The 27,530-nt window shown below is 51.2% G+C and overlaps 5 protein-coding genes across 21 annotated transcripts; 3 read left to right on the forward strand and 2 right to left on the reverse strand.

Annotated features, from left to right (window-relative positions):
* Positions 1 to 67: 67 nt before the first annotated feature.
* Positions 68 to 12,159, forward strand: hdac8 (histone deacetylase 8). 4 transcript variants are annotated; one of them, XM_077589305.1, is made up of 20 exons: positions 68 to 354; positions 611 to 842; positions 917 to 980; positions 1,061 to 1,206; positions 1,284 to 1,573; positions 2,096 to 3,372; positions 3,521 to 3,744; positions 6,221 to 7,377; positions 7,489 to 7,622; positions 7,734 to 7,952; positions 9,639 to 9,691; positions 9,753 to 9,883; positions 10,383 to 10,524; positions 10,590 to 10,702; positions 10,767 to 10,844; positions 10,916 to 11,024; positions 11,165 to 11,337; positions 11,440 to 11,534; positions 11,606 to 11,711; positions 11,790 to 12,159. In XM_077589305.1, exons 11-20 carry the CDS (start codon positions 9,645 to 9,647, stop codon positions 11,810 to 11,812), a joined length of 1,017 nt encoding a protein of 338 aa, XP_077445431.1. In that variant the 5' UTR covers positions 68 to 354; positions 611 to 842; positions 917 to 980; positions 1,061 to 1,206; positions 1,284 to 1,573; positions 2,096 to 3,372; positions 3,521 to 3,744; positions 6,221 to 7,377; positions 7,489 to 7,622; positions 7,734 to 7,952; positions 9,639 to 9,644; the 3' UTR covers positions 11,813 to 12,159. The 4 variants fall into 4 exon arrangements, with proteins under 4 accessions (XP_077445431.1, XP_077445432.1, XP_077445433.1 ...); XM_077589306.1 differs by lacking the exon at positions 68 to 354 and having other exon boundaries at positions 438 to 714; positions 799 to 842; XM_077589307.1 differs by lacking the exon at positions 68 to 354 and having other exon boundaries at positions 438 to 714; positions 817 to 842.
* Positions 392 to 8,950, reverse strand: phka1a (phosphorylase kinase, alpha 1a (muscle)). 8 transcript variants are annotated; one of them, XM_077589294.1, is made up of 34 exons: positions 8,589 to 8,950; positions 7,676 to 7,834; positions 7,557 to 7,604; positions 7,320 to 7,488; positions 7,154 to 7,236; positions 6,992 to 7,072; positions 6,536 to 6,634; positions 6,317 to 6,463; positions 6,191 to 6,244; positions 6,001 to 6,123; positions 5,808 to 5,903; positions 5,625 to 5,732; positions 5,470 to 5,548; positions 5,255 to 5,389; positions 5,082 to 5,191; positions 4,864 to 5,008; positions 4,711 to 4,789; positions 4,485 to 4,645; positions 3,839 to 4,000; positions 3,674 to 3,762; positions 3,459 to 3,604; positions 3,193 to 3,346; positions 2,972 to 3,130; positions 2,766 to 2,895; positions 2,595 to 2,696; positions 2,420 to 2,535; positions 2,265 to 2,291; positions 2,009 to 2,044; positions 1,667 to 1,696; positions 1,510 to 1,554; positions 1,275 to 1,436; positions 1,151 to 1,204; positions 887 to 1,087; positions 392 to 822 (listed from the first exon to the last, which is right to left on the reverse strand). In XM_077589294.1, exons 1-34 carry the CDS (start codon positions 8,664 to 8,666, stop codon positions 649 to 651), a joined length of 3,741 nt encoding a protein of 1,246 aa, XP_077445420.1. In that variant the 5' UTR covers positions 8,667 to 8,950; the 3' UTR covers positions 392 to 648. The 8 variants fall into 8 exon arrangements, with proteins under 8 accessions (XP_077445420.1, XP_077445424.1, XP_077445419.1 ...); XM_077589298.1 differs by lacking the exon at positions 8,589 to 8,950 and having other exon boundaries at positions 7,561 to 7,604; positions 7,676 to 7,874; XM_077589293.1 differs by lacking the exon at positions 8,589 to 8,950 and having other exon boundaries at positions 7,320 to 7,604; positions 7,676 to 7,874.
* A 147-nt stretch (positions 12,160 to 12,306) lies between the features above and the next one.
* mogat3a (monoacylglycerol O-acyltransferase 3a) lies at positions 12,307 to 14,619 on the reverse strand. Its single transcript, XM_077588936.1, has 9 exons — positions 14,415 to 14,619; positions 13,671 to 13,849; positions 13,538 to 13,598; positions 13,332 to 13,475; positions 13,113 to 13,243; positions 12,931 to 12,974; positions 12,758 to 12,848; positions 12,576 to 12,684; positions 12,307 to 12,512 (listed from the first exon to the last, which is right to left on the reverse strand). The coding sequence occupies exons 1-9, from the start codon at positions 14,506 to 14,508 to the stop codon at positions 12,358 to 12,360; spliced, it is 1,008 nt and encodes a 335-aa protein (XP_077445062.1). The 5' UTR covers positions 14,509 to 14,619; the 3' UTR covers positions 12,307 to 12,357.
* Positions 14,620 to 15,040: 421 nt separating this feature from the next.
* On the forward strand, positions 15,041 to 19,950 carry LOC144065811 (sodium/potassium-transporting ATPase subunit beta-2-like). 2 transcript variants are annotated; one of them, XM_077588938.1, is made up of 9 exons: positions 15,041 to 15,297; positions 16,349 to 16,477; positions 16,552 to 16,656; positions 16,798 to 16,877; positions 16,973 to 17,098; positions 17,802 to 17,861; positions 17,945 to 17,971; positions 19,026 to 19,121; positions 19,209 to 19,950. In XM_077588938.1, the coding sequence occupies exons 1-9, from the start codon at positions 15,189 to 15,191 to the stop codon at positions 19,368 to 19,370; spliced, it is 894 nt and encodes a 297-aa protein (XP_077445064.1). In that variant the 5' UTR covers positions 15,041 to 15,188; the 3' UTR covers positions 19,371 to 19,950. The 2 variants fall into 2 exon arrangements, with proteins under 2 accessions (XP_077445064.1, XP_077445063.1); XM_077588937.1 differs by lacking the exon at positions 17,945 to 17,971.
* Positions 19,951 to 20,966: 1,016 nt separating this feature from the next.
* Positions 20,967 to 27,396, forward strand: LOC144065467 (retinal guanylyl cyclase 2-like). 6 transcript variants are annotated; one of them, XM_077588320.1, is made up of 25 exons: positions 20,967 to 21,116; positions 21,582 to 21,818; positions 22,418 to 22,659; positions 22,727 to 22,957; positions 23,038 to 23,193; positions 23,297 to 23,439; positions 23,517 to 23,672; positions 23,730 to 23,879; positions 23,955 to 24,171; positions 24,240 to 24,315; positions 24,372 to 24,456; positions 24,545 to 24,661; positions 24,742 to 24,825; positions 24,883 to 25,059; positions 25,127 to 25,280; positions 25,338 to 25,481; positions 25,549 to 25,697; positions 25,759 to 25,922; positions 25,995 to 26,118; positions 26,182 to 26,250; positions 26,309 to 26,483; positions 26,586 to 26,684; positions 26,762 to 26,847; positions 26,919 to 27,004; positions 27,089 to 27,396. In XM_077588320.1, exons 3-25 carry the CDS (start codon positions 22,425 to 22,427, stop codon positions 27,174 to 27,176), a joined length of 3,165 nt encoding a protein of 1,054 aa, XP_077444446.1. In that variant the 5' UTR covers positions 20,967 to 21,116; positions 21,582 to 21,818; positions 22,418 to 22,424; the 3' UTR covers positions 27,177 to 27,396. The 6 variants fall into 6 exon arrangements, with proteins under 6 accessions (XP_077444446.1, XP_077444447.1, XP_077444445.1 ...); XM_077588321.1 differs by having other exon boundaries at positions 23,517 to 23,879; XM_077588319.1 differs by having other exon boundaries at positions 25,127 to 25,481.
* The last annotated feature ends 134 nt before the right edge of the window (positions 27,397 to 27,530 follow it).

The raw sequence follows: 27,530 nt of genomic DNA on the forward strand, positions 1-27,530 counted from the left end.
TTTTTTAGCAAAATCTCGACCACGTGGGCTCGCCATCGCCACGTGACTCATTGACCGTCATATACGTCCAATCCATTGGAAGTGGGAGGGCCAAGGAACAAATGCCTGAAGCCTACCACTAGCAATGGATTGGATCTGGATCGCTAAAACTCTTGACATATGGACTGAGTACTCGTCTTATGGACGGACATGAATTAGCAGTTCTTGAAAAGTTATCTATGAATGAACAGTTTATTCTTAATTGTATTCGTGGATGTTAACTATTTGTGTCAGCCATAATCCTGAGACCCAGTGGGACGCCGACTCTTGATCCTCCACAGGGGGCGCCGCGTCGAGTGCAGCTTTTCATTGAAGGTACGTTGAATGATTTGTACGATTCATGACGAATGAATTTGATCTTGCGTGGGAGTTTTTTAATTCAAAAAACAACTGATTTAAAAGACAGTATAGGCACTTGTGTAAAGGTGGAAACTCGAATCTAAGGAAACATACTCTACAGTCTTCTAGCAGCAATGTCAGGCCTGGTCGTCACTATTGTCCAAGCCATAAAAGACCACAAAATGGCGGCCAAATAGTAGTTAGTCTAATTTTTGTCACATCTCCTTTAAAGGCGCTTATCGTGACATAAATAACCGTCGGCGACGCCGTTCACTGGACGGCGCACGAGCCGGCGGGCAGGAAGTCCTGCACGTACACGGCCACCGCCTTGGTCAGGTAGGTCATGCTGCCGAAGCGGCCGCTAGGGGCGCTGTCGTAAAGGAGTTTGCACACGCCGGTGGAGGGGTCTCGCTCCAGCAGGTCTTCGTCGGCGCCCAGGTCTCTCTGGAGGGAGGACAGGAACGGTAAGAGAACGGCGGCAGCGTTTTGTGGGGGCCGTTCGGGTCACCTGATCTTTGTGGAACATGTCGTCGGCCAGCCGGACGATCTTGTCAGCGTGGACGATGGAGCCGATGGTGGGGACGTCCACGTCGGACAACATGGTGAGCACCAAGATGGCTTCCACCAGGAGCTGGCGGTACTCGGGTTGCGGGACACGATTGAGGACCGTCTCCACGTGCAGGGAGAACTTGATCTCGCCGGGGGTCATCTGGTGGGAGATCAGGAGCAGACGCTAACGCTGACGCCGGATCCGACTGGGAGGACTTCTCACCTCTCTGGTGGTGGACGACGGGAGGACGTAGCCCTCGATGGACAGGCCGTGACACTGTGAGACCAGACGGGAAATGATGAGGGCTGTCCTTCTTTTGGGGAGCCGAGTGGTACGTAAGACTCACTTTCTGCAGAATCCTCCAAACCTTCTGGTAGAACCCGACGGGGACGCGGTTGAGGGATCCGTCCAGGCGCCTCCTGCGCAGCCACTGGCCTTGTCTGGCGTCCTTGGCGAACGACGCGCCCTCGGGGATGTCCAGCGACTCGACGGAGGGGAGTCGGTACCTCTGAAGTGCGGAAACAACCATCAGAGAGAGCGAGTGGCCGCCCGTCGGACCGCCACAACAGCAAATTCTTTACCCCGGACTCCATCTTGCCGATGTCCAGCGAGTGAGACCGGAGGCTCTGGCGAAAAGGCAGAAAGGCAAGTAAAAGGCCACGTCCGGCGGGGCGAGCGAAGCAGCGTGAAAGCGAGCGAGGACGGGACGGACTAAGAGCGATTTGTTTGTTTTTTCACCTTGCGAGCTGACGCGGCGCTTTGGTCCGGCTAGGGAGTGGGGAGGACGAAACACATTTTAAACACGCCAACGAAAAGCCAACAGCAGGCCTAAAGTCTTGGGACGAGTCAACGTTGGGACTCTTTAGCGCAATGGCTGCCGTCGACATCCGTCGAAGAGCGAGGGCTGGCAGCGAATGAACGACTGCCGGCCCTTGTGCTTCAAACGGAGTGGACGTCTACTATAGATACACTCGTTGATGGAAGTTAACTCCAGTTTTGTTCAGACGAATGGTTCTTAGTCAAACGTGCGTCCCAATACTTTTGGCCAGGAAGCAAAATGGGTTCATGGCATGTCACCACCTTAATGGCGTCAGTCAGAGACACTCTGCGATCCGCCTGCAAGAAAGACAACAAATGACAGGCTTGTTCTCTTCTGGGTTCTCGCAGGGATTCGTCCTTCCGTCACCAAGACGAGGCGGAGCAATCGCGCCAATTAAACCGTCACGGCAGGTATTTAAACCTAATCAATTGCCCGATTATTTCCCACAGCGTGCTCTTTGATGCCTCCCCCAAGTAAAAAAAACAAAGGTGAATTAGCACCTGGGCACGACCTCACCTGGGTGAGGGACATCCTGTGCTCCAGCTGAAAACATAGAGGAATGCTGAAAACCTTCAGCGTTGGCCACCCAGGCGCCGTAGTACCCGTACGCCGTACTACCCATACGCTGCAACTTTAATTGTTCTTTTCCCGAGTGGATTTTAGACCCTTACCGTCTTCATGTCGCTCTTGAGCTTGCTGATTCCCGCCCTCTCGCTCTTGGTGGCGCCCACGTTGCCCAGGTGATGGATGGAGATGGCCGGACTGAGGGCGCCGTCGGCCTCGCGGACTGCGCGCAAGGTCAATCGTCACGACGGGTCCACCCCCGAGTGGGGAGTGCGGGCTCACCGCTGCGCTCCACGCCGAACTCCTTCCCGCTCAGGATGTGGTGCAGAAGGTTCTTGAGCTCGGACGGACTCAGGCTCATCAGGCTCTCCGTGGCCTCCTCGCCTAGACGGAAGGGGGCAAGTGTCCCGATTGGACGCGACGGCCGACGGGCGGGAAGGAGCCGAGGTTTACCGGAGCAATTGAGCGACTGCGCCAGCTCGGTGGCCATGACCTGGATGATGAGCCCGATGCGAAGGCGGAACATCTCGCTGAACAGGTTGGGCTGCGTCCGGATGCTCATGGCCAGGTACACCATCACCTCCTGAGGAGGGGAGGGGCCAAGGGTAAACGCCAGGGGGGGCCGAGAGGGGGGCGCCAAGTGAAGCCGCCCGCCCCACCTGGGTGAGGATGGCCACGCTAATGTTGCCGTCGCTGGCTTCGTCGATGACTGCCGCCAGTCGGTCCAGGGGGATGGGCGCCGAAATGGTCTTCTCGCGAGGCTCCGGGGGCAGGCCCACTGTCAGGTGCTTCTGGTGGGCCAGCAGGTCGGAGCAGGCCTGGCGGGAGACGGGGGGGCGGTCCGTCCAGAGGGAGCTTTCTGACGTTTTTTTGTACTTACCGAGTCCAGTTCCTCCACTTTCTTCCTCAACATGCCGGAGATCATCCTAATCAGGCCCCAGTGCTTGAGCTCTCCGGCTTTCTCGTACAGGTCCCCGAGCAGAGAGCGCACCGTGGCTTCTTTGCCGTGAAGACCCGTGTCCCAGTCCATGCCTCTGCGACGGACGGATGGGAACCGTAGGTAAATATCGGTCCATTGAGTAGAACGCATAGTGGCTTAGCATAGCATAGGATTGCACTATTGAGTAGAAGCAAAGCGTAAGTCACTTGTCCTTGAAGAGGATGTAGAGGATGTCGGCCTGGTCTTGAAGACTTTTCGTTTCCTTCAGGAGTTGCACGAGAGCGCTGTAATCCACGGCGCCGCCGGCGTCCCTCGGCACTCCGCTCTCGGGCGTCAACGTCACTTCCGGGACCTGAAATGTCACCGCCACGTCTGAGACGCCCGTCCCCTCACGCTGAAAAGGCAAGGAATCGAAACTGACCTGAGTGTTCGGCGCCGTGGACGGGTCTGGGAGGTTGAGGGACGGCTGATGACAGTGAAAGAGCTTATTGGGTAGGTACATGTTGACTTCTGGAAAGGTGGGCAAAGCCGAGCGAAGGGTGTTGGTCTTGGGTTAGGGTTAGCTTGTCTAGCTAGCTGTGCTCACCTTGAACGTTGAGACTTTGAGCCTTGTTCTTGAGAGAGACCATGTCCTTGGTTTTGGAGGCAACCGCCTTGAACTTCCCCAGACCACCCATCTGCGCATTGGGCTTTTTGGGGGCCGAGTGGGCCAAGAGGTGGTCCAAGTACTGGGCGAGATCGTCAGCCTCTAGGGGGAAGAGCAGGGAGGGCTTAGAACTCTGAAGAAGTCCTACCCCTTGAAATGGCTGCCACAATACCAGCACAAAATTTTTGAAGTAGGAATACTTGCAGAAAAGCCGCAAGCGACCAGAGAACATGCAAACACAGCCTGAAAGGTCCAGCCTGCAAATCACTCAGGTTCCCAAAATTTGGGGGTCTTGGGGACCCTTAAAGAAGAGATTTGATTTTCCCAAGCTGGCCTTCGCAGTTCAAAGCCCAATTGAAAATACTGTAACTAGTTTGAGAACCTCTGCGCTAGCCACGCCTCGCTATGTTTTCTGCCGTTAAGAGGAAGTTCACCAAGCTGAGAGAGGGGACAGGGAAGACGGGGTCAGCGTGGAACCAGAGCCGTCGGATTAGATGGGGAAGGAAAAAGCGGGAGTGATGGGGTCAAAGGGCACCGAGGCGACCCGTCCTCTACCCGTCCACTGTCTCCTCTACGCCGGGCTTACCATCGTCGCAGCTCAATTCATGCACGTATCCCTCGCCGTCGAGATGGTCAAACTCGTCGTGGGCGCGGCCGTGCGTGCCGCCTAAGGCCTTACCATCCAAGAAGCTGAGGTGAGCGAAACACGACGTGGTCAAGAATTCCGACAGCTTGCCCGTCTGGATCCTGGGGAGGGCGGACCGGGGAAACTTAGGACTGGAAATTGAGAAACCAGAAAACCGGGCTTTGACCTTGCTCCTCCGTAGTAGCCGTCCTGGAGTTTCTTGAGGGTGGCCAACACGGCGGGGTCGAGGTTGGCGCGGTCTTCAGCTGCAAGACCGCAAGGGCGACCCTCAAAACCGAGCGGCGGCGGCGAGGGAAGGCGGCGACGGCGACCCACTCACTCAGCATGCTTTGCGAGACGGGGAAAGTGACGGTGGGTCTTCCCGTCATCCTCCACCTGGACGACAAGTAGGAAATTTCCGTCCTCAGCATCTCCACGATCATTTTGTTGTCCAGAGCCAGGTAGAACTGCTGGTGGTCCAGAAACTAGGGGACGATGGCACGGCAACGTTAGCATCGTTTCAGCGTTTTAAGGATCTCTCTTCACGATGACCCCCACCTGAGGCGTGAATGAGAAGATGGTGTTCCGGATGATGTAGAACTTGGAAGTTCCCAGGATTCCGATCATCCTGTAGGGCCGCCCCGTCAAGCCCAGCCTGGGGTTGCGACCTGGAGCCAGACGGAGTCCGTCAGAGGCTGGCCGCATCTCGGCGCCTTCGTTTACGGGCGTACCGAGGCGGGCGTAGATGTGGCTGAGCACCCTAGAGGGCTGCACGTGGATGGGATGGATGTCCGCCACCGTCTCCACGTGGATGCCGTGCTTGAGCAGCAGCTCCTTGATCTCCTCCGTCTCAGCCAGGACGGAAACTGCGGGTTCGGCGCCAAAGTGAATGGTCCCATTGGCGCCCGCGGTGTTACTGGCGGAACCGACGGTTAAAAGGGGTCACCTTGCACCACCACATCGGGCTTGGGGATGGTGGAGAAGCGACGGTTCAGAGGGTCGATCTCTCCGGGGGCAAGAAATCCCTAAATTGGGCGATGGAGGCGGCTTTTATTGTCCCGCTATGGTTTGGTTTGAAAACCAAGTGAAAGTGCCACTGACCTCGGATAAGAGCTTTCCTAGAACGTAGAGAGATTGCCCCCACTTGAGGGGACACTTCCCCATGGGGATCCTCTCCACGGTGTGAGGATTCACGTACTCTTCCTCCACCTGTGTGCCAAGAAATTCGGGAATGACAAAAATCAAGACCAGGCGCAGCTCATCTCGACGTTCCCCGACCCGCACCTTATCCGGCGGGACACTGTAGAGCTCGGGCAAGAGTCGGATTCCGTCCTTTTGCTTGATCAAGATAGCCTCCAAAGCTTCCTGGTACTCCTGTACCTGTGGAGACGCCGAGCATTCAAGTATGCATACTCAGACCTTGTTTAGCCCAATCGTAGAAATAACGTCAAGGAATCCCAAGTCCTGGGAGGGGTACCTGCTCAGGGCTGTTGGTGAAGATTCCATCCAGGATGAGGTAGGTCCAGAAAAGAGGCCACTCGCATTCGATGTTCTCAAACAACTTGAGCTCGGCAGACTCGTAATACAGACGGCTGGGATCCTGGGCTCGGGGATCATTCAGAGGTCAACTATGTCCACTGGATGATTGGGTTCTTGTCGTGTTTCACCTCTTTGGGGGTTTTGTGTCCATCTCTCAGGAACCTGCAGCAGCCGTAGCGACCCTGGATGGTCGGGGATCTGATGTTATCTCCTCGAAGAGCACCTCTCGAAGCAAGACGGCCGACGGGAGTTACCTGCAGCTTGGAGATGATCTCCTCCTTGGTCACGTTGACGATGCCGATGTCCTCCACGGCAAAGGCGGGGTAAGAGATGATGGCCAGCACTCCTGCGTCCACCTCCTTGGAGATGGATGCTCTGGGCAGCATGGACGTGAGGATGGACTACCAAAGGAGAACAAGGAGAAGCTAGCGCCAAGAAGAGCTTTGAAAAATACAGGAGCAAAGCGCCAGTACCTGGCAGTGCTGGATGTCGTCTGCCAAGGCGTGGACCACCGATCCGGGTCCGCCTTTAGCTCCAAACAGGTTCAGTTCGTCCAGGGCCTCCAGAGCGGCCTGAAGTTGAGCAGGATTCAAAGTTGGATCTCAAGAAAGAACACCTCAAACATTGTATTTTCTATGTTTGCAACCTAAGTTACGTTTAAATCCCGCCCCCGTGTTTTCATGGGAATAGCTTTCCACCGTGAAGCCCGATTCCACCCGTCTTAATTTAGCTTTGTGTCCTTGTGTGTTATTTCAGAGCGGGAACTCCATCTCGGAAGACTCGGAGAACTCCCGGACAGCCGCCGGGCAACAGGACGGAATGGAGTCCAATCGCAAAGTTTGACACGGTAATAAATGTCAGTGAGGCGTTGGAAAGGTCACGGGAGCGACAGGACACCGCCAGCGGGTTGGCGCTCCTCTCCGGTCTACCTTGGCCGTGCCGATGGAGCTGGCGTTGATTTCCGTAATCCCCTGGTTGGTCTTGTCCCCTCGTTCCCACATCCCGTAATCCTGGAAAAGACAGGGAGACGCTGGCGATGAGACCTTCCAAATGTCTCAGCAAAGCAGAGACATTGACCAGGAGTCACTCACGGCCACTTTGTAAGCCGCCTCGATGTAAAACATGAGATTCTGGACCACGTCCACTTCATCTTGAGTGTAGACGATATGCAGACCTGCCGGCCGGAGACGCAAAGGATGTCCCGTCAAGACCCAAAACGGCCGACGCCCTCCCAGAGCGGCCGCCACGCCCTCTTACCCGACGCCGTCATCTGAGCCAGGAAGAGCAGGAAGAGGGAGGTAGCGTCCACCTGCAGGTGACCCCACTGGTCGTCCCCCACCACGGGGGCGCAGGTCTTGGTGTCGTACTTGGCGTGGAGTGAGTCGGACGTGCTCCGGCTGTACTTGAACTTCTCCACTTTGTGCAGCTGCGAAAGACATAAAGCCGAGAATAGGCTCCGCCTCCACGGGACCACGCCCTGACGGCGTACAGTACCTGCCTGGTAATGCACTGCAGGACGCCTCTCATGAGCTTCACCACGCTCTGGACGCAAGAATGGAGGTCAGGTGGTCCTACATTGATCTTCAACGCGGGTACGCGAGACGGCGCCTGACCTGCTCCAGTTCGTAAGCCTTGGCCTTGTCTTCGTCCCTGTCGGCGTTCTTCCTGTAGGCCAGGCTGAGCGCCCACACCGACACGATGGCGTAGACATTGTCTCGGACCCAGGCATCCGGCTGCTCGCCGTTTCCGGGGAGAAGTCCCGTGACGGGGTCCTTCACGCACACAAACACGTTTCATTGGACTTCCCGAGATTCCGAGCGACGAGGACAAACTTGAGGCGAGCTTGGCGTCTCATTGGAAGACGCACGTGAGCGAAGGTGATAACAGCTGGTGAGGAATATTATTTGATACTATATTTAAATGTGTCTAAAGTTCGCTGGGGGAGTTGGAAGACAATTTTGTCCCATTTTTACCAGGGCTCGGCGAGATGAACCCATCGACGGTCATAAAGGAAACGGAACTTCCTTATAACTTGCTAGCATATATTGTCATACACGCCCATTTTATTCAACTAAATGTGACTGTCTTAATTCATTCGTGAGTTATCATTTATTTCTTCACTGTATTGGTCCTTGTCGGACAAAGCTCACCCCATTGGCCGTGAAGCACGCCCAATCTACTCAAACTAGGTGACTGGTTGATCCTGTTTCACTGCCATTGACGGCGCTAGATGTCCAATCCAATTTGCCCAACAAGTCCGGCTGGACTCGTGCCACTCATGCCAATCGTCCTAGTTGAATTGGATTTGACGTCCGGCACCGTCATTGGCATCCGATGACTTATGTTCACGATTAAAAGTACTTTTAAACTTTTCATCTCCACTAACAACTGCCAAAACATGACGCAACAACGCTTAAGTTCCCTTTTCAGGTGACAAAACCAAAAAGAGGACCCGATTGTATGTTTTGTTGTTGTTGAGTTTTTGGACGTTTATTACTGCGATACTACACCGATCGAAAGACTCACTTGGTGCTGCAGGATCGTTTGCTGCACGATCCGGGCATAGTTGTCCAGTTTAACGCCCGAGTTGCTCCTGCTCCTCATGACGACGAGTTCGGCGACTTGGAGCACGCAAAACCTGCTCGAACTCTGGAGCTAAGTGAGTCGGACAAGACTCATGTGTCCAAAAAGAGAGAAAGGGCAAAACAGGCGACTTGGACGGCCGAGCCAACAGCTGCAAGTCGGGGAGACCTGCCAAGCTAGCCGGTGGAAGCCGGTAAAAGCGGATGTCTTGTTGCTATTTTCAGAGTGAAACAGGCGCCGAGCGAACATCGGGTCTTATTTTCAAAATAAAATTGCACCGAGCGTCTTTATTTATGATGTCGGATTTGCTCATGAGCTATTAAATGGTCGCAATAGAAGGATTTTTAGTGTATTAACTCTGCTTTTGACGTATAGCTTTGGCGCCCTCTATTGCTAAAAGTACGAAACTCAAAAGTAGCAATACTAGTCAAAGAGCTCATTTTCCCACTCTTATCAACTCGCTGTAACGGTGTAGTTTAAAATATAATTTCATCTTTTTTCAAATATTTCCCAATTGTACACTACTTTGAATTAATTTTGTCGAACAATTGTACAAAGACGTTCGTTCATTATTTCAAAACGTATTCACGGGAGTTGAAAGCTCTGACGCAAAATGGCCGCTCAGTGGCGACGTTCGCCCACTTTGGCGTTTAGTGCGTATAAAACAACGAGTTTGAATGGAAGTTCCGGGGAAGATTTACAGTGCAACACCAGAGGCACGCTAGACTTCCTGCTCGCCTGTCTCTCTCTATTTTTGTTTTGTTTGGCTTCCATTTGACAGCTTCCATTCTTCTCTTCTTCTCCATTTTATCCTCCCAAATCACAGCATGAGTTGCGACGAAGATGGGGATGATTTTAAACGAAAAGTGGCCTACGTGTTTAGCCAGGAATATGTTGAAACGTGCGATTCTTTATGCAAAGTGCCACAACGGGTGAGTTGGGACTAATTTCGCGTGGGTATATTTGGGTGAGAACTTTTTATTTTTTTTGCAGGCGAGCATGGTGCACTCACTTATCGAAGCTTATGGACTCCTTCCACATATGAGGTTTGTTTTCCTCAAAGGCTCGACAATGTGTCAAATTCCAAGTGTTGTTGTCCTTTTCCAGAATTGTGAAGCCTGAAGTGGCCACCATGGAGGAGATGGCCCGGTTCCACTATGACTTCTACCTGGAGCACCTCCACAAGATCAGCCAGGACGGAGACAACGACGACCCGCGTTCCACGGATTTTGGCCTGGGTGAGACTGATGTGGTACCACATCATTTCTCATAAGCATTAAGTGCTAGTCATTCCATGGTAGTGAATGGCTATTTAATATAAAATTGATCTAAACATGTGTGGAGTTTGCGTGTTCTCCCCGACCTGCGTGGGTTTTCTCCGGGTACTCCGGTGTCCTCCCACATTCCAAAAAAAAACATCCATCATAGGCCGATTGGACACTCTAAATTGCCACTAGCTGTGATTGGTTATCGTTCTCCTTGAGTCCCCCTGAAGTAGGCTGGGATATGCTCCAGCACCCCCCACGACCCTTGTGAGGATAAAGCAGTTCAGAAAATGGATGAATGAATCACAACAGCTACACTGTGAATTTTGGACAATTACCTGGATTGGCAGCAAATGATTACAAGTGTATGTGGTTTTTGTAAGGGTGTTCAAACTTTTACTAGTACTACTATAACTTGTGAGCTGAAAAATATAACTTAAAAAGCTCAGTTAATTTCATTTTCTGTTCCCAGGTTACGACTGCCCGGTGGTGGAGGGCATTTACGACTACGCGGCAGCGGTGGGAGGAGCCACCATCACGGCCGCCAAGTGTTTGGTGGAGCAGACGTGCCACGTGGCCATCAACTGGGCGGGCGGCTGGCACCACGCTAAAAAGTAGGAAGCCGTCCCACCACTCGTTTGCGCTCGGACGGGCTTGCCGCTCAGCCGCCGTTTTCCAGAGACCAAGCCTCGGGGTTCTGCTACGTCAACGACGCCGTCTTGGGAATTCTCAAGCTGTGCGAGAAATTCGAGAGGGTGCTCTACGTGGACGTGGATTTGCATCACGGGGACGGTAAGCTAACGCTAAATAAAGACGGATTGTTTTTTTTTTTTTTACCTGGCTTTTCCTCACGCAGGCGTGGAAGAAGCCTTCAACTTCACGTCCAAAGTCATGACGGTGTCCCTGCACAAGTTCTCTCCCGGCTTTTTCCCGGGTCAGCCCACGCTCGTCTCGTCGGTCGGTGGTCAAACGGACCCAAAAATAAATACCGGCGCCTTCTCGTAGGTACGGGCGACGTGACCAACGTGGGTCTGTGCCGCGGCCGCTGGCACGCGGTCAACGTCCCGCTGGAGGACGGCATCGGAGACGACCGCTACTACCAAGTCTTCAGCAGGCGAGTCTTCAAAACCTGAGTATCGGCGTACAATTAGATGCTACTTGACGCGTTTCGTACCGCGGCGTACGAAACGGACCCTATTTTGCGCGACGCTGGACGGAAGGACTAACGAAGCGGCGTCCCGCCCGCCGTCGCAGCATCTTGCAGGACGTCCACGCGCACTTCAACCCGGACGCGGTGGTGATGCAACTGGGCGCCGACACCCTGGCGGGCGACCCCATGTGTTCCTTCAACATGACGCCCCTCGGGGTGGCCAAGTGTCTCCAGTACGTCTTGCAGTGGCGCCGGCCCACCTTGCTGCTGGGAGGAGGTTAGCGACCAATCCTTGGCCCGTAGTCGGGGGGTCAAACGATGAAAATGACTGCGACTCGGAGTCCGGAAAAATGCGGTGACGGTTGTCTCCGCCCCCAAGGGGGTTACAACCTGGCCAACACGGCGCGATGCTGGACCCACCTGACGGCGACGGTGTTGGGAAAGAGCCTGGCCTCGGAAATCCCGGAGCACGAGGTAGGGCGACGCCCCCAACCCCCGCCGGCGTGAAGGTTTTGGGCGGATTTGACAGCGAGCGCGGTTTGCAGTTTTTCACAGAGTACGGCTCCGACTATTCGCTGGAGATCAGCCCGAGCTGTCGACCCGACCGCAACGAGGCCAAACACCTGGACCGAGTGGTCGCCGTCGTCAAGAGTACGCCGACCATTCCGTCAGCTGCCGAATGTTCGCCTTTTACTGGATCGTCCTGGACAATTGTCCTTTTCCCCGCAGGCAATCTGAAGCACGTGGGTTAGACGTTGACGACCGCACGGATGGCCAGTTTTTCGTTTACGGTCCCGGGGAACGCCGGGGGGCTTCTCCAAGAAGTTTCGCCCTCGCCGGTCATGTTTGTAAGAGTGTTCCAGGTCCAAATTTCTGTCTCCGTCTTCCTGTAAACTGGACTTTTGGATCAATTGCGTGGGGAGCACCCACAGACGGCGGACCAGGCCGTCAAAGTGGTGTCTGGGGCGCTGCGGGGGGCTGCGGTTTCCTGCTCGATGCCCATGTGAAGTATTCGTGAGGGTTTGCAAAATGTTGAAAGTGCCAACAATTCCCCTGCCTTTGTTATAAAATTAAAAAAAAAACACTAGTACTACTATCATTAGTCGAATGTGCTTATTTCCATCCTTAGTCTAGGTTTGTGATGTATACTTTGTGATGGTGGTGGTTTAATGACAAAAGCAGACATTTCTTGAAATTGCCCCTCTTCCCCAAGGTCACCTTTAAGTTATTCACGTGAAACCCTGACTTTCTACTTGAACCGTTTATTGGACAGAGGGAAAAAAAAAACACTTTAATGTCAGGTGAAGTTCAAGTGTTGGTGCTCCTGAAGCCCGTATTCATGTTTGTGGCGCTCAAAGAGTTCGCTCAGCTGCTTCAAGTAAACTTCATGAAGAGCGTCAATGTCCTCGCTGCTCGGGTTCGGACTGGCCGCGACCCGAATGGGCTTCCCCACTGCAAACGGACACATCTCTGAGCGGCGCCAGAACCGGATCGCGACCCGACCTGTAGTCGTACCGACTGTCAAGATGGCCTTCCTGCGGGGCAGCAGCCCAAAACTGTACTGGAAGACTCCTCGACCGTTGATCAGAGGCAGAGCTATTCCCATGATGCTTTGCAGCCGGTCCTGAAACAAGTACTCGGTGTTGTTGTCATTTTTTTTCCCAGCAAACCCTCGTTATCACGGCGAGTACACTCACCTGCAGTGTCCGAAGAGGTGATCCGGTGGGGTTCTGGACTTGATCAAACAGCTCGTTTTCTCCAAACGAGAAGATTGGAACCAGTTGAGCTCTGTGGATGCGCATGTGTCCCCCCCCAAAAAACATAAACAAGCAGTTCATTTAAGTCGAACCCAATCCAACGAGTCACACACCCGTGTCTCAACGCCAATTTAATGAAGCCCTTCCTTTTCTGCAGCTGTAAGAAGAAGAAACGAATTGACCGGAGTAGCATCTGAGCAGAACCGGAACTGTTACCCCCCCCAACAAGTTTTGACGCCGGCGCCGCGTTTCGGTGGGACGGTTTTCATTTTTCTTCAGGTTTTCTATGGCAAACCTGTAGCGTCAAAGCTCCGGGGCGAGCTTCTAGCGCCTCTGGGGCTGCTCCCACCGCAATGACGGCCACATTTCCTCCTTTGGGACGACTCAGCAGGTAAGAGAGGCTGGATTTGGAGCTTGATACCAGACCTGAGAGAAACACGGGTGCCCAATTTTTCTGCGCGTACGCCTTCCGAACGGGTTGAAAAATTCGGGGAGCCCCTTCGCAGACGTTTACCTCCTGCCATGATGTAATCCCTGAAGATGGGCACTCGGAACCAGAAGGGCAACATGAGCAGGTGAGACTCGAGTCCAGGAAAGAGAGCGGAGAAGCCCGTGGACTCGGTGCAGAAATGACAAAAAGCACCCGTGGCCAGCACGCCTGGCGAGAGAAACGCGCGGCCAATGAGACGGACATAAGCAACGGACGTCCCCGAGCCTTACCGTGCGGATGGAACCCAAAGACGTAGTTCTTGTCCGCTTCCAGGTCAGCCGTTTTCACCAGCTGGAGACGGAAAGAGCGGACATGTCAAGTCGGCGCGGCGGCGCCGGCGACCCGGTCGCGCGGAGGCAGCACCTTGATGGGAAAGTAGTCCCGGAAATATTCCCACGCAATCCAGCGCCGGACCCACTGGGACCTGCGCCCCCCGCGCTCGGGCGTGTGCCAGTCCAGACACAGCCAGGTTGCGTAGAGCAACGCCAACAGCCACCAGGTGGACAGCGACAGGATGATGAAGGCGGCCAGACAGCATTGCGCTGGAAGACGTGTTCCGTCAAGTCCAATCCATTTTGACAGGGAGTAACACGGATCATAGACTTTAAAGATTTGGTGATTGACAGTCATACATTTTTGGACACAAGTAATCCATTCCACTCAAAATGGATTGGACCTTGGCAGTGATCCCCATCCATTTCCCCGTTAGGGTTAGAGCAGACATGGGTAAACTACGGCCCGCAGGCCACATACGGCTCTTTAATCCGGCCCGCCGACGTTGTCCAAATTATAGTAAAATTCAATGACCTCATTCATTTCCCTGCAATACCCTCGTTTCCCCGATTGATGGCGCACTAGTCTAGTAAATGTGTGTGGGAGCTCAAACAGGAGATTAGTTCGTTTGTGCATGAAATGCAAGCAAACCTTCCGCCTGTACTGGACATGTACTGTTAATGGATGCAGTTTTTTTATATGTATCGTATCTTGTGCTGACCCGGCCCGTCTGTCAAATTTTTAAAGTCAATGTAGCCCCCGGGCCGAAAAATTTTGCCCAACTCTGGGTTAGAGGGTTGCTTGATTGCATAATTTTAAATCTAATCATTTTACCTAAACCCAGGAAGGAAAAAATCCACTGCAGAACGGCAGCAGTCTGCAGTCTTCGCCTCAGAGGGACGTTGAGGGGTGCAAAATGGAGCTTCATGGAGGGTTGTGCACAGTCGCGCTGCTTGCTTGTCAGACGGCCGTCCAACTTGCCTCAACAAACTTTTGCACGGCCAAACTTTGTAAACACGCCTGGGGGCTGTCAACGTGCGCGCATGCGCGTTTTAAGTGGGTGGGACGAGGTCCCGGGTTTTGAGTGGAGCTCTGGAAATACTTGAGGTCACCGCCCTGCTCCCCAATTGGTTACTGATCCATTTCCCTTTGAGATGAATAGTGCATTTTTTGGGCTTTCACAGATTGCAAAAATTTCAAGCGCAGTTCTCATTGTAGCCAGCAGAGGGCGACAGGGACAATCCTAGGTCTGACTCTCAATATTGGATGTTCAGTTATTCATTTACAAATTGGATTATTTGCTGGAAAATATACTGGAAAATATAGTGGTCAGGCCAACGTGATAGAAAATAGTTTGTATATCATCGAGAATAAAAGGGGTGGCGCTAGGCGCATGCGCGAGCGCGTGACGTCACGCCGGAGGAGGCGCGCCGCCAGCGACGTCATCGCAAGCCGTTCGCTGTCGTTCTCGGTCAGACTCCCTCATCGCCAGAGCATCTTCCTCTCCATCGCCATCGCCATCGCCATCTTCGGAGCATCTTCCTCGACCTTCAGCATCGCCATCGTCATCGCCACCTTCATCCACTCGACTCGTTCCACGTCCTCATCATGTCCGCCACCAAGCAGGAGGAGCGCAAAGGCTCGGGGGGCGAGTGGCACTCATTCTTCTGGAACCCGCGCACCCACGAACTGATGGGCCGAACCGCTGCCAGCTGGGGTGAGTGAGTGAGATTTACATGGCCTCATTATGTCACCCCAATATGCAATATTTACAATATTGTCAAGAATATATTCGGATGTCCAATGATATGAATGACCCCAGTCGCCCCCTAGTGGCTCTCATGTGAGAGCGAATGGATGATTATTATTATTTTTGTTGCCACTCGCTTCATTCTAAGGACATCCGTCCAATCTTTGCATAACCCCCCCTGATGATGTCACACATCCCGGCATGCACCAAATGCAGAGGCGCTTTGGCCTTGGTTGAAAGTGAAGGACACAACACACACAGATGAACCGACGCAATGAACGGGTGCATCTTTGTGTGTGTGTGTGTGTGTGGACTTTAATCAGGATTATTTGTTGACTGGATTGTAATCTGTTCCAACATTTTCCATACATGAGGACCTGTCCTCTTAAGCGTTTGTCACACGACTAATATGTGCAAACTAAATGTGAATTGTTTCGGCTCAATATTCATAGCCTGTTTAACCCTTTGCCGTAAACGACATTTTGACCGAGAGGGGGTGAAGGAACAAGATGGAGAATTAAACGGCTGCCAAACCTATGATAGGGTTGTTGTACGATATCCCGCTTTGAATGGTTCGGAGGTCTACGGGTGAATTTTCAGGACCGGATCTGAGGATTGGGTTTATCCTGTTAGTCCAAACGCGTTAATCTTCCATACACAGCGACACCTTTAATGAAGGTCTTTAATTCTGTGCGAGACCTGCCATGTGGTTGAGACCCTCTGGCAAGGTTCTCCACTCCTTTGGGGGCGCAAAACGGGGGTGCGAGAAGGTACCGGAGGTGGCCCCAGGCTGGATTTGTGGGTTGAAAGGACTTTCCGACACTGTTGCCAACTCAAAAGTGTTCAAAAGTGACCAAAACCAGACGCGGGCCTTCCGTCCGTCGACACGGAAGTGGGTCATCGGGAGGGGGCGGGGCTCCAACACACAAGAGGATTACAGATATTGAGACCCACGACAGAGGGGAGGGGAAGTGGACCTCCTGAACCCGAATAATGAGCGTTGTCGACCCTCGCCTAGGTCTTATCCTGCTTTTCTACCTGGTCTTCTACTTGTTCCTGGCCGGGATGTTCACGCTGACCATGTACATCATGCTCTTGACGTTGGACGACTACAAACCCACCTGGCAGGACCGCCTCGTTACCCCAGGTGGGAAAAGTAACGATCGTTCGGAGAGGTCCCGGCACGTGATTGGCTGAACGCTTAACGCGCTTGTGTTTCAGGGATGATGATTCGTCCAAAGGGCAATCAACTGGAGCTCACCTACTCCATGTCTGAGATGGAAAGTTACAAATACTTTGTGGACAATCTGGACTCTTTTTTAACCCGTAAGCAGGCACTTCAATAACACTAATTTTTTTGGAAACGTTTTGACATCCAATTGTAGTGTCGGTGTTGCGTGCACAGCTTTTGCAATGGCCAAAAAATAAGAACAAATCATAATTTGACCATAATCTGTCGGTCCGCAGAATACGACGACAGCCAGCAGGTTCAGATGAACGACAACTGTCCTCCAGATCAGTACTTCATCCAAGATGACAGCGGAGAAGTAAGCCCGCCTTACTCTCACCCGGCCGTCCGTATCCGCCTCACCCGTCTCGCCCGTCTCGCCCATCTCACCCGGTCTTCTCTCCCCGTCTTCAGGTTCGGAATAATCCAAAGCGTTCCTGTCAGTTCAACAGGACCATGTTGGAGGAGTGTTCGGGTGCTCCCGACCGTTTCTACGGGTACAGCCAAGGACAACCCTGCGTGCTCGTCAAACTTAATCGGGTACGAAATCCTGCTTGTCGGAATTCCACAATACAAATATAAGGGCGTCATTTATTCAGTTCCAGTATCAATCCACCAGAGGGAGCTCTCAGGGCATCTACTTTCAGTCTCTGGTGCTAATCCTCATGATTGGGTTTTCCCTGAGCTAGTTGCTAGCACATACATGGGCAAACTACGGCCCGCGGGCCTAATACGGCCCGTTAGGCTTTTTAATCCGGCCTGCCGACGTTGTCCAAATTATAGTAAAAATCAATGACCTCATTCATTTCCCTGCAATACTCTCGTTTTCCCGCTAGATGGCGCACTAGTCTAGTAAAAGTATGTAAATGTGTGTGGGAGCTCGAACGGGAGATTAGTTCGTTATTGTAGCTACTTGAGAATACTGATATTTCTGAACATTTAACTTTTACTGTGGACATCCTGACACATGAATGAGTTGAATGTGAAGCTACAAAAGAAAAAACAGTTGTTTATGTTTCATATGTACTGTTTTTTTATATTTATCGTATCTTGTGCTGACCCGGCCTGTCGGGTCAAATTTTTAAAGTCAATGTGGCCCCCGGCCGGGCCGAAAAGTTTGCCCAACCCTGTGCTAGCAGTTCTATTTTTTGTTTAGTTTAGTTTTTTTCTTCTAGAAAATAAATGTTTTTGGGACAAGAGCCATGAAATATCACTCATCTTCTTCTTGTCTGACGTCTTACAGGTGATCGGGATGTTTCCTGGCAAGGATGGACAGTCTCCGTTTGTCACTTGTGGATCCAAAGTAGGCCTGTCTGTCCTCACATGTGTCTGTCCGCACATCTGTCTGTCTTTGTGTACATGGCGTCTCGCTCCTCTCTTCCTCAGTCGTACAAAGAGGGAGAAGACGAGTTGGTAAGATGATGAGAGCCTCGGCGAGGACGCTACAACTCGCCACGTAGCCTTGAAATAGAAGTTAGTCTTAGCTTATAGCAAAGCCCAATTCAAAAGACACACATGACAACCCACATTAGTGAAAAAACTTTTTCCCTGCGCAGTTAATGACACAAATGTGGTAAGCAGAGGCCCAAAAAAGATAATTGTATTCTTAATTTTCAATTTCCTGTAATATAGTACCACACTTTTAATGTCTTCAGTTAAAGACAGTCTTAAGAAATTGGAAACATTGCAGTTTTGCATCTTGAATTTGCTAACAAATCAAATAAGATTATTGCATGTTATGTAAACATAATACATGGATTATATTTATCATTTCTATATTGAATCTAGGATGCCTTTTTTTTAGTCAAAATATGGTATGAAAGATAATGAATATTCTGTAAAAAAAATTGTACAATGTCTTTATACTTTTGTCATTTTATAAGATAAATCATGTTTTTAAACCAATTTACTGCAATATATAACGGGGCCTTTTTAGTCGAAATATGGTCTGTGTAGATCAGGGGTAGGGAACCTATGGCTCGGGAGCCACATGTGGCTCTTTTGATGGGTGCATCTGGCTCTTTGCCAACCTGTGAGCTAAAATATGGAAATCGCTGTTGACAGAACTGAGATATTACATTTAGAACTGCTTTAATCTTCATTTTTTTGCTTTAATCTTCATTTTTTTGCTTTAATCTTCATTTTTTTTGCAGTAGACTCTTCTGGAATGCATCCTTTCATTGATTAGTAACAGCATCAGAATCTTTAAAAAAATATTCCGTTTTTTTCCACTTTAAAAGTGGTGAAATTACCAAAAAAACGAAAAGGCACTTGTTTACATGTATGTATTTGGACTTTTAAATTGGTATTATGGCTCACAAGGAATAACATTGGAAAATATGAATTGTTTGTGGCTCTCTTGGTCAAAAAGCTTCCCGACCCCTGGTGTAGATGGAAGAAACCGCCAGGGACCTCATCTAATTCCCGCTTGATCGATTTAAATGGCCTTTCTATTGACTGTGTGCAGAAAGAAGACGGTGATAAGATGGGACCTCTGGCCTACTACCCTCCAAATGGAACCTTCAACCTCATGTACTACCCTTATTACGGCAAGAAAGCTCAGGTAAACTCTTGTGGACCACAAACACAGAATCATTCCATCAAGGACCAAACTTGACTTGACTTTTTTTGCTGGTCTTACGTGTTCCAGGTGAACTACACTCAGCCGCTGGTGGCCATCAAGTTCTTGAACGCCTCCCTCGACAGCGACATTGAGGTGGAGTGCAAAATCACCTCCAACACGTTGGCCCCCGGCAGCGAGCGGGACAAATTTGCCGGCCGCGTGTCCTTCAAGCTACGAATCAACAAGTAGACGCGCCGGGCTGCCAATGTCGCTGCGCTGCAAACCGTGACTCTGAGCCCTCCCACTTTGCCCCCACGTCACACGCAACCTCGCCGACCAATCCCCGCCCCCCCCCCGGCAGTTTGACGTCAGCCCGGCAGAAGCTCGGTCCAACTGACCTCACCCCGATCGAGCCCTTTATTTATCTACGTATTTATTCTTGATGTTTTTTGGTTGTTGTTTTTTTACACCGACTGTCACCATATCCTGGAAGCTTTACCAGAATTTCATTTGTTTAGATTAGTGGTCCTCAACCCTTATTGCACAAACCGGAGCTTGAGGGTCCACAAATTCATTTGCAAAACATTCATATCATGTAAAAAAAAAAACATTTATAGAAGAAAACTTGCACCAAAAAAATACAGTATATTTTTCTCTAATTGATAAAGCATTAGAATTCGATCACCTTCACAAAAATCGTGAATATTTGTTGACTCTCCACACAAGTCGTCTCTTGGTTCGTGTACAACCAATCAAAATGGATGTTGTGGTTGTCCTTTCTGAACATAAGCACCTAATTAAAAACACAAATATTTCTCTCTTAGTTGAACCACTTTGTCGCATTTTCTACATATTGTGTATTGTTATCTTTTGTCTAGACTCGAGACGTTGGTTTGGGTCCATTTAATGGGAAGGTCATGTCTATGGGTGTAAATATGAATCAAGGTCAAAGGTGATCCAGCGACGCAAACACTGCAACACAGTCCCCCAACTACATCGCGGCCTATTTTGGGCCCCCAGAGTCTTGATATCGTACCGTCACATTTTCTGATGTGGCTGTCAGAAATTGTGATCATCCCCTAATGCACATGTGTCAAAGTGGCGGCCCGGGGGCCAAATCTGGTCCGCCGCATCATTTGGTGTGGCCCGGGAAAGTCAATCATGAGTGGCAACTTTCTGTTTTAGGATCAAATTAAAATGAAGAGTATAGATGTATATTAAATTTCCTTTTAAATCAATAATTGTCATTTTTTAATCCATCTTTTCTGTGTTTTTAGTTAAAAAATCATTTTGTAAAATCTAAAAATACATTAAAAAAGCTAAAATAAACATTGTTTTAGATCTATAAAAAAATGAATATTCATGGATTTTAATCCAGTTCTTTTAATCCATTTATATAAAAAAAAAATCTAAAATAAACATTGTTTTAGATCTATAAAAAAATGAATATTCATGGATTTTAATCCAGTTCTTTTAATCCATTTATATAAAAAAAAAATCTAAATATTATATCTAAAATGGTCCAGCCCACATGAAATCGAGTTGACATTAACGCGGCCCACAAACCAACCCGAGTCTGACACACATGCCCTAATATATATATAGTATAATTAAAAATTGGACATCACATTTTGAGACATGGAGGCCCCATGGGGTGGGAAATCTATTCCACAAAAGGTGGGTGCAGGTTTTCATTCCAAGCCATAAAGAGGCCACCTTTTCACCAATCTGGCATCCTGCAAATGCAATCAGTGGATTGCAAACAGGTGCTTCTTGTTTTCTGCAGAAATCTCATTGGTTAAAATGCCTTTGCTGGATCCGTTATCATTTGCAATAAAAACCTGCACCCACAGTGGCTCTCGAGGACACAGCCTCACAGCTCTGGGGTCCTGGATTCAAATCCAGGTTACGTCCATAAGTACATCGTCAAAAGTGGATCTTGTTCACTGGATTTGTGTCAAGGTGGAGCAGTTCTGGAAGTTCTACAGTCATCTGGTATGTCCAGGAAACATGAACACATTGACTTCTACTTTCTGAAGTAATCAAGTGGAGTTTTGAGTGTCTGAAAAATTGAGCCAATTAAACCCAGTTTTGTTTTAGGCTGTTTTCTCCCCCATTCCGTTCGGACGCTCTCCTCGTCCTTTCCCGGGCGGGCTAATCCCGCCTCTATTCCTGGCGTCAGACCAGCTGGGACATTGGAAGTAATCCCAGTGTGGATTATTAGAACGTTGCTCAATGGCGAATCGCTGCGCCGAGTGAAAGTAGATCAAAGATTAACTCCACCAGAGAAACAAAACAAATAAAGTGGAAAATGCTCCAACAGAAAGAGATTCGAGTTCAATTTCTGTCTTCCGGTTCCAGAATTAAGGGTTTAATCACTCAAATCCTCAATCAATTAATGCTAACTAACGTCCAATAACGTGGCTATTTTTGGTGTGAAATGAAACAAATTCATCACAGGTATCCGTCCAACCCATTCGAGCCGAGATTGGTCATATTTGGCCGTCCGTAGAAGCTGGCGAGTTAGTAGCCTATTGGGAGATCTGGCACCCCCCGCCCCCCTCAACCTCTCGTTACATGTCACCTGAAGCTAAACAAGATTAGAGTCAAAGCCTCTTTCTGGAGCTCGTGGGTCCCTTCTGCCTGACTCGGAGTCAGTTTGCTGGCTTTTCTGTGGACAGATGAAGCTCGGACCAGGTAAATAATGCATGCTTGTCTTTTATTTTACTCACGGATTGTAAATATCCTCCTGACCTATTTGAATTGGGACTGTCCCCGGCGATGGCAACCATAGTCAATTAATGAAAGATCGTTGAAGCCGAGTGAACGGTAGGAACTGTTTCATTTGTGATCTCAAGTTCAGCATTTTAAGCGGTCCCATGGCGAGTTTTACGGTGAGGTCAGAGTAAAAAAGCCTACTCTTTAAAGCAACTGATTCGTCAGGGACTATTAATGGCAGCTACTGAGTTAATTGGGTCAAATCAGATGTTTATTGCTAAGGTCGGTAGATGTATTATCTGGAATTGAGCAGGTTCTGGCATCGCATGACATAAGTGGTTCGAACGATGACCTTCTGGCATCCGACTTCTTCCAAGATGTCACGCGAGAATTTGGAGCCCAATCCTCAGGTCGTCGGTCACAAGCGTTGTGACGTGATCTAGTTGCCCGACCGCTCCGCCGAGGTGTTTAATCTTGTAAAACTGCCAAGTAAAAATATCCTTGAAACCTGGATTAGAAACACGCGCGCACATGTGCGCGGCCTTTTGTGTTCAACTTGATCTGCCTTTGGCTTCCAGAGTGACCATGGCGCTGCCCAGGTGGTCGCTGGGGCTGTGTTTGTGGTGGCTAAGCGCCGCAGAGGTTTGGGCCGCGACGTTCCGGTTGGCCCTCGTGGGGCCCTGGACCTGCGATCCAATGTTCTCCAGGGCCATGCCCACGGCGGCGGTCAACCTGGCGCTCTCCAGGTTGCGCCGCGACAGCAGCCTGAGCTACTGGTATGACGTCAAGTTGCTGGATGAGCACTGTTCCACGTCCAAAGGTTTGTTCGCCGCCGTCTCAGGCAAATGTTCCTCCACCTAAAACTGATGTGCGCTGTGGTTTTCAAGCTTTATCTGAACTCGGAGACATGGAGGGTTACGGCCACGCCTACATCGGACCCTTTAACCCCACCCTTTGTCAGGCCGCCTCTCTACTAGCGCAACACTGGGAGGCGGGGCTCGCGTCGCCCGGCTGCCTCAACGCCGACTGGCCCAATCTGCCGCCTCTCCCTCTGCCTAGCAGGATTCTGTTCACCGTGCTCAGGTTCTTTCAGTGGGCCCACGTTGGCGTCATTTCAGGTCAGGAATGCGATCCGACTCAAGTTGTCGCGGGTTAAAAGCTTTTAGCCATCTCGATTACCTTCGTCCCCCCCCCTTAGCGCCGGTCGATCTTTGGAGGAGCACCGGGCAGGAAGTGGCTTCCTCCCTCAGGGCCTTGGGTTTACCAGTTGGCCCGGTGGTCACCATGGAAGCCTGGACCAAGGACGGGGCTCGGGATGCACTCCAAGCAATCCGAGAAGCAGACCAAGTCAAAGGTAAGTCGGCCTGGTGTCTGCTTATCGCATGTAAACATTTGAACCCAGAGGTTCGCCGCCCACCCGCCGACTTCCAACGGATTGGACCTTGTATTCTTCACAGTGGTGATTTTGTGCATGAGCTCTCTCCTCATCGGCGGGACGGATCAGAGGAACCTCCTATTGGCCGCGTTAGACATGGGGATGGTCTCTGACGGCTACGTCTTTATTCCATATGACGCCCTGCTATACGCTTTGCCCTACCAGGTAGCGATCATTCCAAAGGATTTTCACTCAGTTTGCTGAAGAGCCTTCAAAACATTCCTGTCCTCCGTTTTTGTAAGGACACCATGTTCCCTCAACTGACCAACAGCACCCAACTTCGACACGCCTACAGCTCTGTCTTGACGGTCACCATGGCGTCAGATCAGAATTTCTACGCAGCTTTCCACCAGGCCCAAAGGAAAAGAGAGATCCGATCGCCCGTGGCAGCCACGGAGGTAGAAAAACACCCACCACGAGTCGACGGAAATGCGAATCGGTCTTCTTCTTCGCAGGTGTCTCCGTTCTTTGGGAGCATCTTCAACATGATCTACTTCGTCGCAAAAGCCGTGGAGGAGCGCCGTCAGGCAAGTGGCGGGAGTTGGGTGAGCGGTGATCAATTGGTCCACTCTGACGGAGGCTTCGACTACCAGGGATTCAACCAGGTTGGTCCAGTTCTCGTTGAATCGTGTCGGACCGATACCGGTGAAAAATCATCACAGCACGCTTTCTGCCGCCAGGTGTTGCACGGAGGCAGGGACGGCCACGGTCTGCAGGCTAGCTACGTGGTGTTGGACTCCGATGGAGACAGACTGGTTCCCACGCACACCCTGGAACCCCCGCGCACCGCCGGGCTCCTGGGAAACCTCAAGCCGCTGAGACGCTCCTTCACCTTTCCGGGAGGGAGACCTCGCGGGTCCAGCTTCTGTTGGTTCAACCCAGATGAAGCTTGCAAAGGTGCCGTGCGATTGTCACAGACGTCCCACGTGAGCAGACGTCAACTATCGCCGTCTGCCCGCCTTTAGACGCAGATATTGTGACGGCCTTCTTTTTCTTCACGTTGGTCTGCGTCCTGCTCGGAGCCATTTTCTTCTGGATCAGGTAAACAAAGACCGTATGATCACATGTTCATTGCGTTTACTGATTTGGTCGCGCAGGAAAGATAAAGGAGCAGAGAACACCTCCAAACTGATTCTGACCTTAGATGACATCGTCTTCATCGACACGCAAGTCAGTAAAAAGGTTCGTTGGAGAACGCGCTGCCTCCACAAAAGTTTGGTCCGGAACTGCCTGGCTATTACAAGTACCGTGTTCTGAATTTTCTCCCCAGAAAATGAACGACGAGTCCATCATGAAGAGTCTTCTCGAAATCAAAACACCTCTCCGCTCCATCGCGAGAAGCTACATCCTCACGACGCCCGATAGTTCTAATATCGGAATTGTGGAGGTAAGCACGCCTCTGCTCGCGGTCGAATCGGAAGCAAGCACTGCTTCCACCTCACTGCTGGTCTGCCGCCGCCACGTCAGGGCGACTGGGTTTGGCTCAAGAAGTTCTCAGTGATGGGAAACATGACAACTGTCAACCAGCACACGCAGAAGATCTTCGGCCAGGTACCGTCGAGAAGCGTGGCCGGACTACGCCGGGTGTCCGAACTCGTGTCTTTCCAGTTAAGGGACATGCGACATGAAAACCTCAACCTCTACTTGGGCCTGTTCGTGGACTCGGGAATCTTCGCCATTGTGGTCGAACATTGCCCTCGTGGAAGCCTGGCGGACCTTCTGGCCGACGGCAACATGAGGTTGGATTGGATGTTCAAGTCATCCCTCCTGATGGACCTTATCAAGGTGAAGACACCGCCCCATACCCCCTGAGCTCCGACTGGAATCGCAGTTGACCGGAATGTTTTTCCAGGGCATGAAATATCTCCATCTACGGGGTTTGAGTCACGGCCGTCTGAAATCCACCAACTGTCTGGTCGATGGGCGCTTTGTCCTGAAGGTAACGGATTACGGAATTCCCATGATCGTCCAATCGGAGAGCCTAGAAGTTTCCCAAGATGCCCAAGGTGAGGAAGATTGTCCAACCCTCGCTGCCAGTTCTAAATTTGCTTTCCCTTTGTCAGAACTTCTGTGGACAGCCCCCGAGCTCCTGAGGGTCCCCGTCCGAGGAGGCACCTTGGCCGGGGATGTGTTCAGCTTCTCCGTCATCATCCAGGAAGTGATATCACGAACAACCCCGTACGCCATGATGGACATGCCCCCCCTCGGTGAGAAGGTCCTCCGTCCCGCGTGTGTCCGAGGTCGGCGCAGTCACCCCCTCCGTCCGTCTCTCAGAGATCGTAGAGCGCTTGAAGAAACCCCCGCCCCTCTGCCGCCCCGTTGTCCCGGTGGACGACGCCCCCGGCGAGTGTATCTCGCTGATGAACGAATGCTGGAACGAAGACCCAACCAAAAGACCCAACTTCGACAAGATCTTCAAGCAGGTGAAGCCTCAGCGTCTCGTTCTTCCTGACACTCGCTTCCGCCGTTTCCATGTCGCCGCAGTTTCGGGGCATCAACCGAGGCAAGAGGGCAAACATCATCGACTCCATGTTGCGGATGTTGGAGCAGTACAGCGCCAACCTGGAAGACCTGATCCGAGAAAGGACTGACGAACTGGAGGTGGAAAGGAGCAAGACGGACAAGCTCATCGGACAGCTGCTGCCCAAGTAGGACACGTCGATATCGGTGTTGTTTTTTGCCACCCCAACGCCTCCGATCGCGGCGGACCGCCGTTTCAGGTCAGTGGCGCAGGCGCTGAAGAAAGGGAAGCCGGTTCGGCCGGAGCATTACTCCGACTGCACTCTCTACTTCAGCGATATCGTGGGATTCACCACCATCTCGGCTCTCAGCGAGCCCATCGAGGTGCCAACGGCTTCGGCGCCACGGCCGTCGCTCCGCGCCAATGACGCGGACCCCTTTGTTTAGGTGGTGGACCTCCTCAACGACCTCTACACCATGTTTGATGCCATCATCGCGACCCACGACGTCTACAAGGTAGAACTTGTCAAGTACCGGTTGTCGTACGACTTCACTGGTGTGTGTTTGTTTTCAGGTGGAAACTATCGGAGACGCCTACATGGTGGCGTCCGGCATCCCCAATCGGAATGGCAACCGCCACGCGGGCGAGGTGGCCAACATGTCGCTGGATATCTTGCACTCCATCGGGCACTTCAAGATCAAGCACATGCCAGAAATTAAAGTGAAGATTAGGATCGGACTTCACTCTGGTATGAGTCCAGTTCCCTTAAAAAAAAGTATTTGCCGCATGCAAGAGGAAATGAATGATTTGAAACTTTCATTTCAAAGCTTTTCTGAACATTTGTGTCCAGGTGCGGTTGTGGCCGGCGTCGTCGGTCTCACCATGCCCAGGTACTGTCTCTTCGGAGACACCGTGACCACCGCTTCTCTGATGGAATCCTCGGGACTTTGTACGTGCAAAGATCTCATCCCACCCTCCGATTGCTCACTGACTGAACCCTTCTCTTCTGCCTCCGTGTTTTTGCAGCGTACAGAATCCACATCAGCATGAGTACAGTCAAGGTCCTGTTGAGTCTCAAACTGGGTTACCAGATGGAGACCAGAAAAGCTCAGGTACGCCCGGAAATGATTTCAGGCTCGTGTTGCTTGAGGAAAATGGACCATGTCTGAATATGCGCTTTCAGGTGAAAGGTTCGGAAGACACCTTCTGGCTGGTCGGGAGAGACGGCTTCAACAAACCTCTTCCCATTCCCCCCGACGTCAAAGGAGGGTATGGACGGACTCTAGCATTTAGCATTCGGTATCAATTTCCAATAAGAGCGTGGATCTGAAGTCTTTTTTATGCGTGTTCCAGGGCCAGCAACCACGGAATCAGTCTTGACGAAGTCCCGGTGGAGAGGAGACAGAAGTTATTGGATAGACAGAAGCTGATGAAGAAATAGACGTTGCCAACGGGCGGGAACAAACACTACCTCGGAGTCTGTACTTGAACAATTTAGCGTAAAGATTTGTCTTCCCCATCCAAATCCGTATGGACATTGTCTTCTCTCACCATACCACAAATGCCGTGCTGAAAAAGTGTTGAGCAGACAAGCCTTTTTGTTTTTTTTGGAATGGAGCGCAAGATACTAAAAAAATAATAAAATGCCTTACTAAACAGGTCTAGTTATGGTTTGGTTTCTTGACAGTGTTAAACAGGCATTTAATTGTGGGTTTAATTCCCCTCCGACAACTCGTTTGCAGTTAACCACCGGTGAGTTAAGCCGACCTGTCGATGATCGGTCGCCGTGATCAGG

Source organism: Stigmatopora argus, chromosome 20 (genome assembly GCF_051989625.1).
Source record: "Stigmatopora argus isolate UIUO_Sarg chromosome 20, RoL_Sarg_1.0, whole genome shotgun sequence".
Classification (NCBI taxonomy): Eukaryota; Metazoa; Chordata; class Actinopteri; order Syngnathiformes; family Syngnathidae; genus Stigmatopora; species Stigmatopora argus.

Bases quoted from the DNA above. Each gene is read 5' to 3' on its own strand.
- phka1a (XM_077589293.1), bottom strand. From the start codon at position 7,859: ATGAAACGTGTTTGTGTGCGTGAAGGACCCCGTCACGGGACTTCTCCC. The intron at 5,192-5,254 runs GTACGCCCGTAA...GTCTGGCTCCAG, and splicing joins CCACATCTACGCCCGCCTCG to GTCGCAACCCCAGGCTGGGC. The intron at 823-886 runs GTGACCCGAACG...TCCTCCCTCCAG, and splicing joins ACATGTTCCACAAAGATCAG to AGAGACCTGGGCGCCGACGA.
- hdac8 (XM_077589304.1), top strand. From the start codon at position 9,473: ATGAGTTGCGACGAAGATGGGGATGATTTTAAACGAAAAGTGGCCTAC. The intron at 9,578-9,638 runs GTGAGTTGGGAC...TTTTTTTTGCAG, and splicing joins TATGCAAAGTGCCACAACGG to GCGAGCATGGTGCACTCACT. The intron at 9,692-9,752 runs GTTTGTTTTCCT...GTCCTTTTCCAG, and splicing joins GGACTCCTTCCACATATGAG to AATTGTGAAGCCTGAAGTGG.
- mogat3a (XM_077588936.1), bottom strand. From the start codon at position 14,508: ATGAAGCTCCATTTTGCACCCCTCAACGTCCCTCTGAGGCGAAGACTG. The intron at 13,599-13,670 runs GTGCTGCCTCCG...TTCCGTCTCCAG, and splicing joins GGGACTACTTTCCCATCAAG to CTGGTGAAAACGGCTGACCT. The intron at 12,975-13,112 runs GTTTGCCATAGA...TTCTTCTTACAG, and splicing joins CCGGAGCTTTGACGCTACAG to CTGCAGAAAAGGAAGGGCTT.
- LOC144065811 (XM_077588938.1), top strand. From the start codon at position 15,189: ATGTCCGCCACCAAGCAGGAGGAGCGCAAAGGCTCGGGGGGCGAGTGG. The intron at 16,478-16,551 runs GTGGGAAAAGTA...CTTGTGTTTCAG, and splicing joins GGACCGCCTCGTTACCCCAG to GGATGATGATTCGTCCAAAG. The intron at 17,862-17,944 runs GTAGGCCTGTCT...TCTCTTCCTCAG, and splicing joins TTGTCACTTGTGGATCCAAA to TCGTACAAAGAGGGAGAAGA.
- LOC144065467 (XM_077588314.1), top strand. From the start codon at position 22,425: ATGGCGCTGCCCAGGTGGTCGCTGGGGCTGTGTTTGTGGTGGCTAAGC. The intron at 26,484-26,585 runs GTATGAGTCCAG...ATTTGTGTCCAG, and splicing joins TAGGATCGGACTTCACTCTG to GTGCGGTTGTGGCCGGCGTC. The intron at 27,005-27,088 runs GTATGGACGGAC...TGCGTGTTCCAG, and splicing joins CCCCCCGACGTCAAAGGAGG to GGCCAGCAACCACGGAATCA.